At 39.2% G+C, this 17,540-nt stretch overlaps 1 protein-coding gene across 1 annotated transcript in view; it reads right to left on the reverse strand.

Annotated features, from left to right (window-relative positions):
• KCTD9 (potassium channel tetramerization domain containing 9) overlaps positions 1-17,540 on the reverse strand; it is a 58,963-nt gene that overhangs the window by 34,903 nt on the left and 6,520 nt on the right. Inside the window, exons 2-6 of the mRNA XM_082656837.1 lie at positions 15,349-15,470; positions 12,696-12,739; positions 9,157-9,253; positions 8,496-8,554; positions 8,160-8,288 (exon numbers count right to left, since the gene is read on the reverse strand). Coding sequence (XP_082512963.1) covers positions 8,160-8,288; positions 8,496-8,554; positions 9,157-9,253; positions 12,696-12,739; positions 15,349-15,470 — 451 coding nt within the window. The remainder of the gene's footprint in view (positions 1-8,159; positions 8,289-8,495; positions 8,555-9,156; positions 9,254-12,695; positions 12,740-15,348; positions 15,471-17,540) is intronic.

The following is a 17,540-nucleotide window of genomic DNA, read 5'->3' on the forward strand; positions in this document are numbered from 1 at the left end:
CTGCATTGGCAGGCAGATTCTTAACCACTGCTCCACCAGGGAAGGCCTTCATTGACTTATTATTTTTTAATATACTTAACACAGAGTACCATGTTTTTTTTTTTTTAAGATAAATTTATTTAATTAATATATTTATTTTTGGCTGTGATGGATCTTTGTTGCTGCGTGCGGGCTTTCTCTAGTTGCTAAGAGCGGGGGTTACTCTTTGTTGTGGTGCATGGGCTTCTCATTGCGGTGGCTTCTCTTGTTGTGGAGCACAGGCTCTAGGCACGCGGGCTTCAGTAGTTGTGGTTTGCAGGCTGTAGAGTGCAGGCTCATAGTTGTGGTGCATGGGCTTCGATGCTCCGCGGCATGTGGGATCTTCCTGGACCAGGGCTCGAACCTGTGTCCCCTGAATTGGCAGGCGGATTCTTAACCACTGCGCCAGCAGGGAAGCCCCTTGAGTTTGTGAATGAAGCAGATCTGAATCGGTTTGTCAGAGATCTTTTAGTTACTGAATCAGAATATTACAGAAGTGTATAAATGTAAGAGAGCTTCGAAACCAAAGTCAGCAGTATAATTCAGAAACCTTTCTTATAGGAAAATCATTAAATAAAGGATTTCCAGGGCGCTCACACAAGATGGCAGAATAGAAGGATGTGGAGCTCACCTCCTCCCACAAATACATCAAATATACATCTACATCTGGAACAATTCTCACAGAATACCCTCTGAATGCTGGCAGAATATCTCAAACACCCAAAATCGCATGAAAGATCTCCTCATAACCAGGTAGTACAAGAATTTAAAAAAAAAGGCATTGGGACGGAACTTGCATATCTGGGAGGGAGTTGTGAAAGAGAAAAGCTGCCCGCAACCTGGAAAGCCTCTTCACAGGTGGGGAGATCAGCCAGGACAGAAATGGAGCTTTAGAGGCTCAAAGCAAAGCGCAGCAGACAGTTTATGGCAGGCAGATCAGAGAGAGACCTGCACAGATGGTCCGGGTCACTGCCCTGTGCTCCCCAGCCTGAGATGTGCAACCGCTGGTGTGGGCGGGAGCTCAGTTCTGAAACTTGGGTTTCAGAGGACAGACCAGGGAGAGGACCAGGGTTGGCTGCTCAGAGAAAGCCTGAAGGGGCTGGAGCATGGTATGCGCTGCAACCAGGGGTGTATGTAGAAGAAGCCCAGGCCCACCATAGAAGCAAAGCCCTTTTGTTAAGGAGCATGGAAGGGAGGGACAGGCCTGTAGCAGCCTCTTTCTCCACACACTTTCAGCTGACTCAGCGCTACCTGTAGGAGCTCTGGGAGCATGCCAGCGGGCTGCCCACATGCAGAGGTGGGGCTGAAATCTGAGCCCTCTGCCCACTGCTGCGCAGATCTACCCCACAGCCACTGGCTTTGTATACTCAGCGCCTGCAGGACATCCAAGTGGACAATGGGTGCTCCCGTGGCTGGGACCAGTCTGGCCTCAGCAGCTATGTGGTTTGTGGGTGCATGCACGCAGAGGCTGGGCTGGAGTCTGCGCTGCTTCAATAGCTCCAACAGCAGCTTCAGGTGTGTGACTACTGTGGTCCTGCTACCTCACTTCAGTGGATCATTGCCAGCAGACCTATGCTGGTAACTTTGTGAACACAGCGTCTGAGGGACACCAGAGCTTACTGCCTGCATTCTCACGGTTGAGGTGAGACGGAGCGCAGTGCCAACAACAGTGTACTTTGTGAGCCCACACAATGGGTGACGGATGACAGCACAGAATGCACTCCCTGGTGGAGAGCTCTGGAGGAGGAACACTCAGGGGCTCCTCTCCCTGGGCATACTCCAATCCCAACTACCTCACACCACAGCTCAGAAATGGATCTGGGGCTTCTACTGCAATAACTAGGGAGCAGACCCTGCCACTGAGAGGGCTGTGACAACCACAGAGCAAAGAGGAGGCCCCACTCAACATCCAGTGTAGCCTTTGGTCACCACAGCGTCAGTCACATCCCCTATCAAGGGGATAATGGCCAGCACACACTGAGGAAAGAGGTGGCAGGTATACATCCGGAAAACAGACCTTGCACCAAAAATTTTAAACCCACATAAGCTACACGGGGACACTTCCACATACTAATAGCCCTCCAAGACCACAGTAGATAATTGTTTGTCATAAACTCATAGAGTAAGAGAAATATAAGTAAAATGAAGCAGCAGAGGATCCACACCCAGAAAAGATCAAGAGAATTCCCCAGAAAGAACAAACAATGAAACAGATCTGCTCAGTCTTATAGACAGTGAGTTCAAAAAAAAGATAATGAAAATATTGAAGGAACTAAGAAAGGTTATCAATACAAATGTAGATTACTGTAAAAGGAACTAGAAAGTGTAAAGAGGAGCCAAGGAAAATGAGAAAACTCATTCGCCGAGATGAAAGCTGAACTAAAGGTAATGAGTAACAGGTTGAATAATGCAGAAGAATAAATAAGTGATCTGGAAGACAGAACAATGGAAATCCCCCAGTCAGAACAGCAGACAGAAAGCCAAATGGAAAAAAAAAATTGAAAGCAATTTAAAAGACCTATGGGATAATGTAAAGTGTACCAATCTACACATAACAGGCATCCCAGAAGGAGAAGAAAGAGAAAAGGGGATTGAAAATGTATGTGAAGAAATTATGGTTGAAAACATCCCAAACTTAAAGAAGGAAACAGATACACAAGTACAGGAAGTACAGAGGGTCCCAAACAAGATGAACCCAAACAGATCTCTACCAAGATATACTATAATTAAAATGGTAAAAGTTAAAGAGAGGATTCTAAAGGCAGCAAGAGAAAAAACAAAGGGATAATTACAAGGGAACCCCCATAAGGCTATCAGCTGATTTCTTTACAGAAATGTTACAGGCCACAAAGGAGCTGCAAGATATATTCAAAGTACTTAAACGGAAAAATCTGCAACCTAGGATACTCTACCCAGCTAGATCAACACTTAGAATAGAAGGAGAGAGAAAGAATTTCTCAGACAAGCAAAAACTAAAGGAATAGAGCAATACTAAATCTATCCCTAAAAGAAATATTGAAAGGTCTTTTCTAAGTAGAAAAGAAGAATCTAGAGGAAAAGGAAAATCACAATTGGAAAGTAAATCACATAAATAAGCCAGTATGCAAATTTTTAAAAAATAATAATCATAAAATAATTTTTTTGTGAAAGTGATGATAACCACAATGAACAGCAAAAGGATAAACATGAAGATGTAAAAGAGGACATCAAAATCATAAAAAGTGGGGGAAGAGAGTAAGAAAATGTAGGTTATCTTTTAGAATGTGTTTGAGGTTATACCACTATAGATTCTAAAGCAAGTACATATAGGAAGGGGTTAACATACTTGAAAAACAGGGGGAACACAAATCAAAGATATACAATAGATGCACAAAAACAAAAGGAAGAGAACACAAGCATAATACAAAAGGAAATCATCAAACGATGAAAGGAAAAACAAGAAGAAAAAAGAACAAAGAAGAAATACAAAAATCAACTGGAAAACAAGCTCTACAATAGCAATACTTATCTATCAAAAGTTACCTTAAACGTCAATGGACTAAACGCTCCAATCAAAAGACACAGAGTGGCAGAGTGGATTAAAAAAACAAGAGCCTACAGAAGATGGTGGTGGGGGAGGACGCGGAGTTCATGTCTTCCCCACAACTAAGGCGCCTGCCAGATGCTGCTGGGGGACCTCAATGCCCAAGGAGATAGAAGGAACCCCCGAGTGACCAGGTAGGAACATGGGGGGAGTAAGGGGGGAGGAGAAGTGAAGGCCAGACAGGACCGGCACCCCTGAGGGGTGACTTGGAAGGGGGGGGAGGGGTTCCCATGCCTGGAGGGACCCTCAGGGGCTCGGAGAATCAGGTGTTTCCCCTGCCCAATCGGCCAGGAAGCATGCAGGTCTCCCAGGCAGGGTCCTCAACCCTCCAAGGCACCCTCTGGGCCATGCTGTTTGTAGGGGCGTAGGAGGGAGGCAGGGGTGTTGGAAAAGGGGAGAGGTGGATGCGGGAGGGGCCCTCTGTGATAGGAGGACCAGGGGAGGCACGGAGGTTGTTTCACCCACTCACTTGTGCCCGGGAAGCCTACTGGGCTGTCGGGCCTGGTCCTCCATTTTCCTGGGCCCCCTTCTCTCCCAGGCCCCTTCTGGCCTCATGAGTCCTAGGGGCATGGGAGGGAGAAGGGGGAAAGAGGAGAGGTGGACAGTGGTGGGGGGAACCCTCAAGGACCAGAGGATCAGGGAGGTGTGGCGGGTGTTTCCCCAGACCACTCAGCCCGGGAGACCTGCTGGGGTCCTAGGCCAGGTCCCCCACCCTCTGAGGCCCCCTCTGTGCCACGCTGGTCCTGGGAGCGTAGGAGGGAGGCAGGAGGTGGGAAGGGGAGGAGAGGAGGACGGGGCAAGGGATGCTTCGGGGCTGGAGGATCAGGGGAAGCAACCCAGGCGTTTCCCCTGCCCACTCAGCTCCAGGAAGCCTGTTGGGCTTCCGGGTCTGGTCCCTTGCCTTCTGGGGCCACCGCTAGCCATGTGGGTGCTGTGGACATGGGAGGGAGAAGAAGAGAGGCCAATGGGGAAGGGCCCTCTGGGACTTCCCCCACCCACTTGGGCTCAGTGAGCATGCTGGGGTCCTGGACCTGGTCGTCTACCCTCCAGGGCCAGAGGCACTCCTGGGCCCCTCCTGCTGTGTTGAGTCTAAGACCCTGCCCCAGGGCCTTTTCTGGCCCTGTGGGTCCTAAGCATAGGCCCCGTCCACCACCTAAACCACACCCCGACCTAAGCCCCGCCCCCCCCAGCCAAGGTCTTTTCTGGCATTTTTCACCCCTCCTCTTTATTACTACTGTGGTCCTGTTTTACCTTCCAGTTGTTGTTTCATCTATATTTTTATTTTTTTATTCTTTCTAAGATAGCTGTTAGTTTTCTAATCTTATTATTTACTCTTTCTTACTGTTCTGCTCCTTTTTTTCTTTTGTCTTTTTGGCACCTCGCACGGCTTGCAAGATCTTGGTTCATGAGCTGGGGGTCAGGCCAGAGTTCCTGCAGTGGGAGCTCCGAGTCTGAACCACTGGACTAACAGAGAACCTCAGACCCCAGGGAATATTCATAGGAGTGAGGTCTCCCAGAGGTCCTCATGTCGGGACCAAGACTCACCTCTACCCAACCGCCTACAAATGCCAGTGCTGGAAGCCTCAGGCCAAAGAACCAGAACACAATCCCACCCATCAAAACAAAAACAAAAACAAAATGAGTTGACAAAAAATTATGTCACAGATGAAGAAGGTAAAAACCTACAAGACCAAATAAATGAAGAGGAAACAGGCAATCTACCTGAAAAAGAATTCACAGTAATGAGAGTAAAGATGATCCAGAATCTCGGAAATAGAATTGGAGGCACAGATTGAGAAAATACAAGAAATGTTTAACAAAGATCTGAAGAACTAAAGAACAAACAAACAGAGATGAACAATGCAATAACTGAAAAGAAAAATACACTAGAAGGAATCAAACAGAATAACTGAGGCAGAAGAACGAATGAGTGAGCTGGAAGATGGAATGGTGGAAATAACTGCGGAGGAGTACAATAAAGAAAAATAATGAAAAGAATTGAAGACAATATCAGAAACCTCTGGGACAACACTAAACAAGCGAACATTCAAATTATAGGGCTCCCAGATGAAGAAGAGAAAAAGAAGGGGTCTGAGAAAACATTTGAAGAGATTATAGTTGAAAAATTCCTTAACATGCGAAAGGAAATAGTCACCGAAGTCCAGGAAGTGCAGAGACTCCCATACAGGAAAAACCAGAGGAGAAACACACCAAGACACATAGTAATCAAACTAACAAAAATTAAATTCAAAGAAAAAATATTAAAAGCAGCAAGGGAAAAACAACAAATAACATGCAAAGGAATCCCCATAAGGTTACCAGCTGATTTTTCAGCAGAAACTCTGCAGGCCAGGAAGGAGTGGCAGGATATACTTAAAATGGTGAAAGAGAAAAACCTAAAACCAAGATTACTCTACCTAGCAAGCATCTCATTCAGATTTGACGGAGAAATCAAAAGCTTTACAGACAAGCAAAAGCTAAGAGAATTCAGCACCACCAAACCAGCTCTACAACAAATGCTAAAGAAAATTCTCTAGGTGGAAACACAAGAGAAGAAAAGGACCCACAAAAACAAACACAAAGCAATTAAGAAAATGGTAAGAGGAACATACATATCGATAATAATCTTGAATGTAAATGGATTAAATGGCCCAACCAAAAGACACAGGCTGGCTGAATGGATACAAAAACAAGACCCATATATATGCTGTCTACAAGAGACCCACTTCAGACCTAGAGACACATACAGACTGAAAGTGAAGGGATGGAAAAAGATACTCCATGCAAATGGAAATCAAAAGAAAGCCGGAGTAGCAATACTTCTATCAGATATAATAGACCTTAAAATAAAGACTGTTACAAGAGATAAGGAAAGACACTACATAATGATCAAGGGATCAATCCAAGAAGAAGGTATAACAATTATAAACATTTATGCACCCAACATAGGAGCACCTCAATACATAAGACAAACACTAACAGCCATAAAAGGGGAAATCGACAGTAACACAATAATGGTAGGAGACTTTAACACCCACTTTCACGAATGGACAGATCAATGCAAATGAAAATAAATAAGGAAAGACAAGCTTTAAATGACACAGCAGACCACATAGATTTGATTGATATCTATAGGGCATTCCACCTGAAAGTGGCAAAATACACTTTCTTCTTAAGTGCACACAGAACATTCTCCAGGACAGATCACACCTTGGGTCACAAATCAAGCCTAGGAAAATTTAAGAAAATTGAAATATCAAGCGTCTTTTCTGACCACACGCTATGAGATTGGAAATCAATTACATGAAAAAAACTGTTAAAAACACAAATACCTGGAGACTAAACAGTGTGCTACTAAATAACCAAGAGATCACTGAAGAAATCCAAGAAGAAATAAACAAATGCATAGAAACAAATGACAACGAAAACATGACGACCCAAAACCTATGGGATGCAGCAAAAGCAGTTCTAAGAGGGAAGTTTATAGAATTCAATCTCACCTAAAGAAAAAAAAAACAAACTATCTAACCTTACACCTAAAGCAACCAGAGAAAGAAGAACAAAGAAAACCCAAAGTCAGTAGAAGGAAAGAAACCATAAAGATCAGAGCAGAAATAAATGAAATAGAAAAAAGGAAAACAATAGCAATGATAAATAAAACTAAAAGTTGGTTCTTTGAGCAGATAAACAAAATTGATAAACCCTTAGCCAGACTCATCAAGAAAAAAAAAGTGAGAGGATGCAAATCAGTAAAATTAGAAATGAAAAAGGAGAAATCACAACTGACACCGCAGAAATACAAAGGACTGTAAGAGACTACTACAAACCATTATATGCCAACAAAATGGACAACCACAAAGAAATGGACAAATTCTTGGAAAGGTACAATTTTCTAAGACTGAACCAGGAAGAATCAGAAAATATAAACAGACCTATCACAAGTAATGATGAAACTGTAATTAAAAATCTTCCAACGGGGCTTCCCTGGTGGCACAGTGGTTAAGAATCTGCCTTCCAATGCAAGGGACACAGGTTCAAGCCCTGGCCTGGGAAGATTCCACATGCTGCAGAGCAGTTGTGGCCCATGCGCCACAACTACTGAGCCCACGTGCCACAACTACTGAGGCCCACGCACCTAGAGCCCATGCTCCGCAACAAGAGAAGCCACCGCAATGAGAAACCTGCGCACCACAACGAAGAGTAACCCCCGCTCGCTGCAACTAGAGAAAGCCCACATGCAGCAACGAAGACCCAGAGCAGCCAAAAATAAATAAAATATTTTTTTAAAAAATTTACAAAAACAACAAAATCCCTTAGCGTCCTTACTGATGAAATCTAAATCTATTTAGAATCTAAAATCGGAATGTATGGGGTAGATGTATACCTGAAAGACTATCTACCTGTGTAGATATATGAGTGTATATTTACACTCATATGCACGTAAAAACATTTAGTTTTAAAAATGGAAAAGATACTTTTACTTTATGAAAATATACATTACTAAGTGAAAAGAAAATACAAATCCTAAAAAGTGTGAGGAATTACATTGAAAACTCACCCAACAAATTAATCCCATCGTTTACAATGAGCTGTCCGTGACGCAAGTAGTTCAAAATGGGTTCAAAGTACTCAGGACTTCGGTCAATTAAGAAAGCTCCTCTATGATCTTGCTTATTTCCCCACACACCTGTGGGACCATTAAAATGAAGAAAGCCCCCCCATAAACAAAAAACAAAGTTAGAAATTTATAGAAGGAAAACTGCATAACATACCAGTAAGTTTTCACTCTTGTAAAAATTATTACTGATTCCATTAAAAAGTACAGAAGGACAGGAGTTATAAAGTCAATACAACTACAAACAGATCACACAAAATGTGATCTCACTGCACTCACCTTTGTCCTTAAACATGTGGGCCAGCATACTGTCAGGTTCTTTATTCACTAAAGTGCTCCTAAGAATTCAGGGAAAAAAATTGATTTCTCCATTTGTCTTTATAAACAAACATATTTAAGTCAAGAGTATACTTGATCCCAGCTGCTCTCTCAAAAAGATGCATGCTATAACCTGGGAGGAGTGATGCTGGGAAACAAAAATGTGCAGTAAGTTGCCATTTATCAAAATCTCTTCTCATCTGGCACTTCCTTTGATTTAAATATTGATTTCGTTGCCTTTAATTTCAATGCTGATCTATCCTTCTAGCAAGCTACTGTATAACAATTTTCTTGATCGAAATTTACATTTTTCTTATGCCTTTAGTATAAGCAGTTGTAGTCTACAAATTTCAATACTGTTAATTTTTTACTTGTGTTGCATGTATATTACTCAATATTTTAAAAGCATATTCTAAAAACAGTAAATTCATGCTTTTCATGCTTTCTCTGGAATGACTTGTGAACCATTTTCTACTCTTAGAAAAAATTTCCTAAATATTGGCTTCAAATCACATAGTATATTTAAGCAGCACTGGAATATCTTCTAAGGACATCAGCAAACTGAAGGAAAGAACAAACAGTACATAGTACCCACTCAACACACACATACATGTGCACCTACCGTGTGGTTGTAAAGTACCGCCCTCCAACATTTAATGTTAGCCAGTCTGTGTGAGATCCTGACAACACTTCCGGTACTTTAGAATCTGTCTGAGGGTCTAGAGGTGACATGTAGAAAAAATAAACATTAAGTTGGGGGGGGGGGGTTTGGGGAAGATGGCAATAGTATAATATTTTAAACTAAAACACACACATAAAAGCATGCCAGAGCTACTAGGACAGCAAGCCCTATACCCACAGACAGTATCTAAAACAAAACTAGGTGATAAGGTATCCCGCCAACACCGACAACTAGAAGAGAAGCATGGCATCAGCATCCTTGACAGAAGAAGCATCCTTGACAGAAACAACAGGGTATGTGATGATCCTAAGAATTCCAAAGTAACCCATAAATACTCACTTCAAAACTCAGCAAGTCTACTTGAGAACAGCCGAATGGAAGTGGGAGGGGTGTGCCCACTCCAACCATGGGTGATTCAAGCAGTCTGGAGTAAGATCTGAAGAGGCTGAAAACGAACTCTCAAAACCCACCCAGCCAAAGCTCCCACCTAGGACAAAGTCCCACACTGAGGATAAGATGTTGGGAAAAGAATCCAAGTTGAACAGAACAGAGACAACAGAGACAAAAGGAAAAGGAGTCCAGATAAAAGTCAAAAAAGGTCAAGCAGAACCAAAATATATTAGAAGGTGACTTCCATATTTTTTAATACTTCATAAAAACAACATAAAAGGGACACCTAGAGCCATGAAATTACAAAAACTTTCCTAAGTCAGCTCCCTTCTCAAGTTAAGGAAAACTAATTTCATGTAAAAATGAGCAACAGAAAATCCCATACAAGATTATTAAAAGAATAGGAAGAATTACATCCCTATAGATAATGAAAACGTGCCAGATAATGAAAATGTGCCAGAAAGAAATGGCCACAAAATAGGTAAACTATAATATTCCAAATATGCTAAAAGAAGTAAATAATACAAGGTATGAAAAAGCAACATAAACCAGAATCACAAAATTCAGAAATGAGGCAAGAGAACTCTGGAGAGAATTAGAAATAAAAACCATTTCAGAAATGAAGATTAAACTAGAAGAAACACAGGAGTGAAAGAACACCACAGATAATGCCTTAAGGAAAATAAAAATTGAAAAGAGGAAAGCTTTAAAAATCAAGAAGAAATGAAGAAAGAGATGAAAAAGATTTAACAGAAGATTTCAAATATAGAAGACAAGTGTAGAAGATCCAACACATATACAATAGGAGTCCTGAAAGGAGAAAATCAAAGCATGGTAACAAAATAAATACATAAAGTTCAAGAAAACTTATCTGAAATTTAAAAAAAAAAAAGATGTGAAACTACATATTGAAAGGGCCCACCACATAACTGAGAGATTCACCCAGAAATAGTATACTAAAAGTTATCAATTTAAAAGTACAGTAAATCAATTTAAAGTACAGTAAAATTACTGTAAAGAAAGAGAATAATCCTTTGGGTGAGCTAGGAAAAATAATCACTTATGAAAGATCAGATTTTTTTTTGACACCAAAACTCTATGTCAGAAAATGCAGTAACATATTTAAGATATTTAAAGAAAAATAATATGAACCAAGGATTTTTTAACAACTTGAGGTATAATTGAAATACAACAAACTACATATCATTAAAGTTTGAAATTTGTTCAGTTCTGACATATGATTTTATGACCAGTCAAACTGACTTTCAGGTATAGAAGCCACATGCAAGATGTCAGAGAATATAGTTCTCACAAGTTCTTTATAAAGAATCTACTAGAGAACAAGTTTCAGACAACCACTCGAGGCATCAGTTTAAGGACTGGAGGAGTAAAACTAAGTGATGGTTTTAAGGGAGAGAGTATAGTATACAATGGTGTGTGTGTATATGTGTGTATGTATATAGTATATAATAACAATATTTGACAATGGATAAACAATACGATTATTTTTTAAGTAAGGAAAGAAAGGAATGAGCATATTAAAAAATGTTTAACTGTCTTTAGTAGTCACACTGGTATTCAAAGTATTGGGATTATTATTGAAACTTTTATGTGTATTTTGTGTAGGATGAAGGAAATGAGTAATTATGTGACATTACAATTCCATCACTCCCTATGTCCTTGGAAACCAGGATTACTGATATGCAAGAAAGGAGACATAGATGTAAGATAGAAGATGTTAAATAAAAATCTTACAATCCTAATATAACCAAAGTATTAGTATGAACCCATGAGATATTTTATCTATTTATATGTTATATGTGATATAAAGCTTTGTATCATATAATATTTATTATATATGAATTTTATCCTCTAGCTAGCCATGTATTTCCAACTCTGTTCACCAAAAAGCCTAGTAATCATGACGAACCCAGTAGCAGCGAGCCTCCCCAGCACCCAGGCTGGGTCTTAAAATGACATTTGCCACTAAAAGAAATCAAGGCTTCCAAGAAAAAAACCACTGATTTGGGTTTAGGACAAGAGAAGTATAAGATGAACACTTTGTTATTCCAGATAGTAAGGAAAAGACTAACGGGGTTGTGTTAAAAGAAGAAGAACATGAAGGGATTGCCACTGGCCAAAAGTAAAATAATCCAGGTATAGATAAATGCAGAGGATGAAAACATACCAAATATTTTTAACTCTGAAAGTTTGTAACGATAAAACAAAAACCACTAATCAATCACTTTTTGTTTTGTTGTTTGTATGTATGTAATGAACCAATTAAGTGACCACTGCCTGCCAACCCACTCTGTTAGCCTAATGGATAAGAAAAGATGAGAAAAATTTTTTGTTCAGTCTTAAGGCAGAAACAGAGAATATGCATTTACTTCTAAGTTGCTGTGTGATGATCTTGAGTACTACCTCCACTCACCAAATACAATTATTGTGAAGGCTTAAAGAAATACTTGAATATTCAGGGTGTGATGGTCTGGAACTAAATATATCAAATATTCGTTAAAGAATATTTATTTAAGCCTCAGGCTCTTTCCTTTGAGATATACACTGTATAAGCTTTCTTCGAAACTGAAGGGTAGTGTGTGTGTGTGTGTGTGTGTGTGTGTGTGTGTGTGTGTGTGTGTGTGTGTGGTTGCTACCAAGTCATTTTTGACTGATTTAACTGCTGTGAATGACTGGCAAACATTACTTTTTCAAGCAATATATGCTTAAAAAATATGTAACATAACAGAGATTTTGATAACCACTATCAAAGAGAAAATTTCCAAACAAAACAGTTATAGTTCTAAAATCAAAACCACCCTATCATGTCATAATTAATGAATATGTGCACATCCAGAGCCTTTTAACAGCACGTAAAAGATGAGGTATCCATACTAAAATATGATCATCTAATTCAAGTTAGAAATTTACTTTCACACACCCCCCCAATGCAGAATCAAAAAAGGTATGAAGAGCTGAGTACTGCTCTAAGATACTTTTTAATGTTAAGCTTAGTAAAGCCATGTAAAATATTTGCCATTTCATCTTTATTTCGGCAGACAAAATTGGCTTTTAAGGAAGTCACTTACCAATAAATGGTTCTCCTTCACACACAAACAAAACATCATCATCCCTGGGGAAATCAAAATTTAAAAAGCCACCATCAAAATCCAGAAATCACATTAATTATCTGTTGACTAGAGGAACTATTCCTTAGAATAATGTAGAAGATCCGTTTTGCTATCTATGTGGCAAAGAAGTTGACCAAGTTCCAGTGTTTTTTGTTTAAACCCAGGTTGTTTAAGCCTCTTCCTGCTCCAAAATTCTATGATCTGATGAGAATGGAATGAGGTGAACTAGACACTTGTCTCAGAGATAAATCTGCCGAGGGTATGTAAAAACCAAAACCAAAAAAAAACACCAAAATCACTATTGTGGTGGATCACTGATGAGTTAACTCTACTTAACATTCTATTTTATTTAGCAAGTTTTCACCAAAGTAGGTCTCTGTGACGTTTGTAAAATTCAAAGTGCTTAACCCCCTGACTTAACTGCCTCTGGATTTAAATTCAAAGAAGATCCTGCACATGAAAGTACTTTTGAAGTGGAAAAAACAAACGAAACCCACTATACAAATTATGTGAATTCAGCTTTCTTATCAATTGAAGAATATACTACTGAAGAATGTTATGTTCAAAGGATATGATTAAAGCTATAGCCAACTCTTCTTCTTTCACTTTAATTCTATAACCCTAAATAATTTATTAGGGTTTTCTGCCACATCATCAGCTGTTTTGTGCTTTGGAAATGAAAATAAATTTTCATATTAAATCTAAGAAGAATATAATTGGAAATAACTCTGCTGTAAACACTCACCCACTATACTCACCTAAATGTAAATGAATACCCATAATTCAAAAATCTGGATTATCAGTGTATATCCTCCTTCCCTGCTCCACCCCACCGCACGATTAGTATAAATGATCAGAGCTTGTACTGTGAACCACAAATTATTAAACAGGTAGATATAATATAAATATATACTATTTCTTGTCCTAGCTCTTTTTTAATTGAAGTATAGTTGACACACAATATTATGTTAGTTTCAAGTGTACAATATAGTGAGTTGACAATCAAAATACATGAAATGATTACCACGATAAGTCTAGTAACCGTCTGTCACCATACAAAATTATTACAGTGTTACTGACTATATTCTTTGTGCTGCCAATTACATTCCTGTGACTTATCTATTTTATAACTGGAAGTCTGTACCTCTTAAGCCCCTTCACCTATTTCACCCAACCCCGCCAGTCTCCTCCCCTCTGGCAACCACCAGTTTGAGTTCTAAATAGGTAGATATTTTATAGTTCAGAAGGCTTCAGTTATGACCTTCTTCAATTACGACCTATGTTGTAGACATTTTTATTTCTATAAGAATGTAAATTATATTTCTGTAAGACATCACAGGAACACATAGAATTTTTCTTGGAAGCAGAGTCTTGTTTGTTAAGGAGAAATTTAGGTTGATATAAATCATTCAATTATCCATAGAAACACATAGAAGCTGGGAGATAGATACTGAAAAACTAAGAAACTCTTCTAATTTATTTGGAATTAAAATCTTTATCTTTTAAGTCTATAATCTTTTCTACTTGTTCACCATGCCAGTTAACTTTTTAAGACTAATATGAAAATTTGTTTTCCTCTAATTGACAAAAATCAACTATTAAATGTATGACCTGGGTAAGTCATTTAAATTCTCAGATGTTTAGTTTCCTCATTTATAAAACAAAGGGACTAGAAGTGTTTAAAGGCAGTATGTTATATTGAAAGGTTATTCTGACCTGGGTTTAACTGAATATTAAACTTTGTATACTACCATAATTTAGAACATCATTATCTTCACAACATCAATTTTAGAAAACCCACGCAGGGACTTCCCTGGCAGTCCAGTGGCTAAGACTCCACACTTCCAACGCAGGGGGTGTGGGTTTGATCCCTGGTCAGGGAACTAAGATCCGACATGCCTTGCAGCCAAAAAAATAAATAAAAAGTCCATGCTTTGCCGATTAAATGAGGTAACTTGGGCAAAGCAAATACAACTTAACTGGCACAGAGTCAGTACTTAGTTTGTGTTCCCATTCCATCTTCTTTGAGCCCCCTCCTGCTCCAAAATTCTATGATCCCAAGAAGATGGAATGAGGTGAACTGGACATTGGTTTTAAAATATGCCTGGCATACTTAAAAAAAAAAACCCCAAACAAACAAACAAACCAAAACCACTACTGTGGTGGATCACTGGTGAGTTAACTCTAGTTAAAATGCTATCTTATTTAGCAAGTTTTCACCAAAGCAGGTCTCTGTAAACGCTTATAAAATTCAAAGCATTCTTAGGAAATGAACTGAACAATAAGCAGTAGCATATAAAAGAGATCAATTAAGTTTCTAGTATTAAAAATTCGTGTCTTATTAGATCCGTTTCTAGGAACATAGAGATTCCTCATAGCCATATGTGAACTCTGCAGAAAGACTATGAGTATATTGGAATGTATTCAGGGTTTTCTATCTGATCAATGCATCATAAGTGCAAATTACTTAAATTCCAAAGAGCAAATTCTAGGCAATCATTTGCCAAAATTCTGCATTCTTAACAGTGATTAAATACTGCTTAAGGGAAACAGCATAGCACCAAGAAGCTGAGGGCACACTGTAGATGGCTTATAAAAAGGTGAAGGTTACCTGATCAAAGCAATATCATCAATCAGTCCACCTTTCCCATTATACACACTGGTGGCTTTTATGCCGAGTTTATTGCTGGCCACAGAAAGCAAATCAGATAAAGTTCCATATACAGCGACCACCTGTAAACACACCAGATTAATTTGAACAACTTACGTAATCAATTTCGTCACTCACAAATTAAAAACCACCATACCATAAACAGGTCTAAAAAATCAGATTATCATATAAAAAGAGATTTTGAGAGGTTCTTAAAAGTTTCTCTTTTTCTTTTATGACTGAAATATTTACTTAGTGCCTAACACTGCTGAAATCCAAGAGTAGAGAAATCGTCGCTAAAAACAAACTACAATCTTACAGTATGTTAAACAGTGCTCCAGTTCTGATACAAAAGAGACCCGCACTTGACTTTAGATTCTGGCATTTTCTAGCTGTCCGCTCAAGACAAATTATTTCACCTCTTTATGCTTCTGTGGCTCTAACTGGCAATGAGGAGAACAGTTACACCTGTATCAGAAGGTCGTCACAAGGATGAAGTGAGTTAATGCATGATAAGAGCTTCCCAAAGTGCCTGAGACCTATTAAGTCTTTAAGATGTTGCTTTTACATTATTCCTTTTTTACAGGAATGGTTTACTTTTTTAAACAGGAAAAATTTACTGTTTATTATAACATTTACCATGTCAATGACCATATGAACAGTTAACAACTTCCCACCTCATTTAACTTCAATAACTATTTATATACTGTATAAAAGCCAGATTTTGGCTAACATTCTAAGTACAGCGTAGACCTGGGTTACAATGAATTGCTCCGTCCTGCTTTAAATCAGGCAGTCTGACACTTGTGCAACATACATGCAGTTGCTTAGGTAGGGGGTAGAGACTCTGTACATGTAGTGAATTCTTTGCTCCAGCCATAACTGGAACTGTGTATAGTTGTATCATTATCAGTCAGATCTCTGAAAATTATGAATAAAAAAGAGGGTGAGGAGATGAACCTGAAGCATGAGCAGCCAGCTGACTTCCCACAGGATACTGGATAAAGGTGCCATATGAAATGGAACCGGGGCTAGTCCTTTGTTCACTGGTCACTGGAGTACAGCAGACAGTGAATTTTTCGTTAAGTAAATGAACAGTCAAGGGTGGAGCGAGTTGTTTGCCAATAGGAGTGTGTAGTGTTTCTACCGCAGAGTACAGAGATTCCAACTCTTTTCTCTTGGATCATGACCTATGAGAAGTGTTGCAAGCTGGGGCATTTTGGGGAAGAGGGGTAGGCAAGCAGAGTTTAAAGGGAACTACGTGGATTATTAAAGATAATGCACAACCCAAGTGCTCATAAACGTCTGAATGGATAAACAAAATGTGGCATATCCATACAATGGAATATCATTCAGCTCTAAAAAGGAATACGATTCTGATACACGCTACAACATGCATGAATCTTGAAAACATTATGCTAAGTGAAATTAGCCAGATATAAAAAAGGACAAATATCATGGGATTCCACTTGTATGAGGTACTTAGAACAGGCAAATTCATAGAGATAGAAAGTAGAAGTATAACTGATTCACTATTCACTTTGTTATAAAGCAGAAACTAACACACCATTGTAAAGCAATTATACTCCAATAAAGATGTAAAAAAAAAAAAAAGAAAGTAGAAGAAAGGAGGTTATGGGGCAGAAGGGGTAATGGAGAATTACTGCCTAATGAGTACAGAGTTCCTGTTTGGGATGATGAAAAAGTTTTGGAAATGAAAAGTGGTGAGGTTACACACATGAATGTACTTAATGCCAACGAAATGTACACTTAAAATGGCTAAAAGGGTAACTTTTATGTTGTGTATATTTTACCATATGATAAAAAAGATAACAGCACAAAGCACCTGGCAGAGTATCTTACACCCAGCAGACACTGACATAAATGACAGAAGCTTGAAGAACATGTGTCCCCCGTATTTCCTACCATTTTTCACCTTTGTAACAGAGCCTGGAATTCTAACCATTATTGCAGATATGAGTTCCAGAGGAGAAAGATTTAGAAAATTCTTAGTATAATAGCAACTATGACAAGAATGCTGTTGTTAGAAAGGAGGATCTTCTTACTCTCCCCTCACGGTTCCCAGACTGTAAAAGGCGTTTTGCATTTGCTTTGGTCAGTCGCTTGGCTCTTTGCTTCTTGTATAGCTTCAC

Source organism: Grampus griseus, assembly GCF_964374135.1.
Source record: "Grampus griseus genome assembly, chromosome: 6".
Classification (NCBI taxonomy): domain Eukaryota; kingdom Metazoa; phylum Chordata; class Mammalia; order Artiodactyla; family Delphinidae; genus Grampus; species Grampus griseus.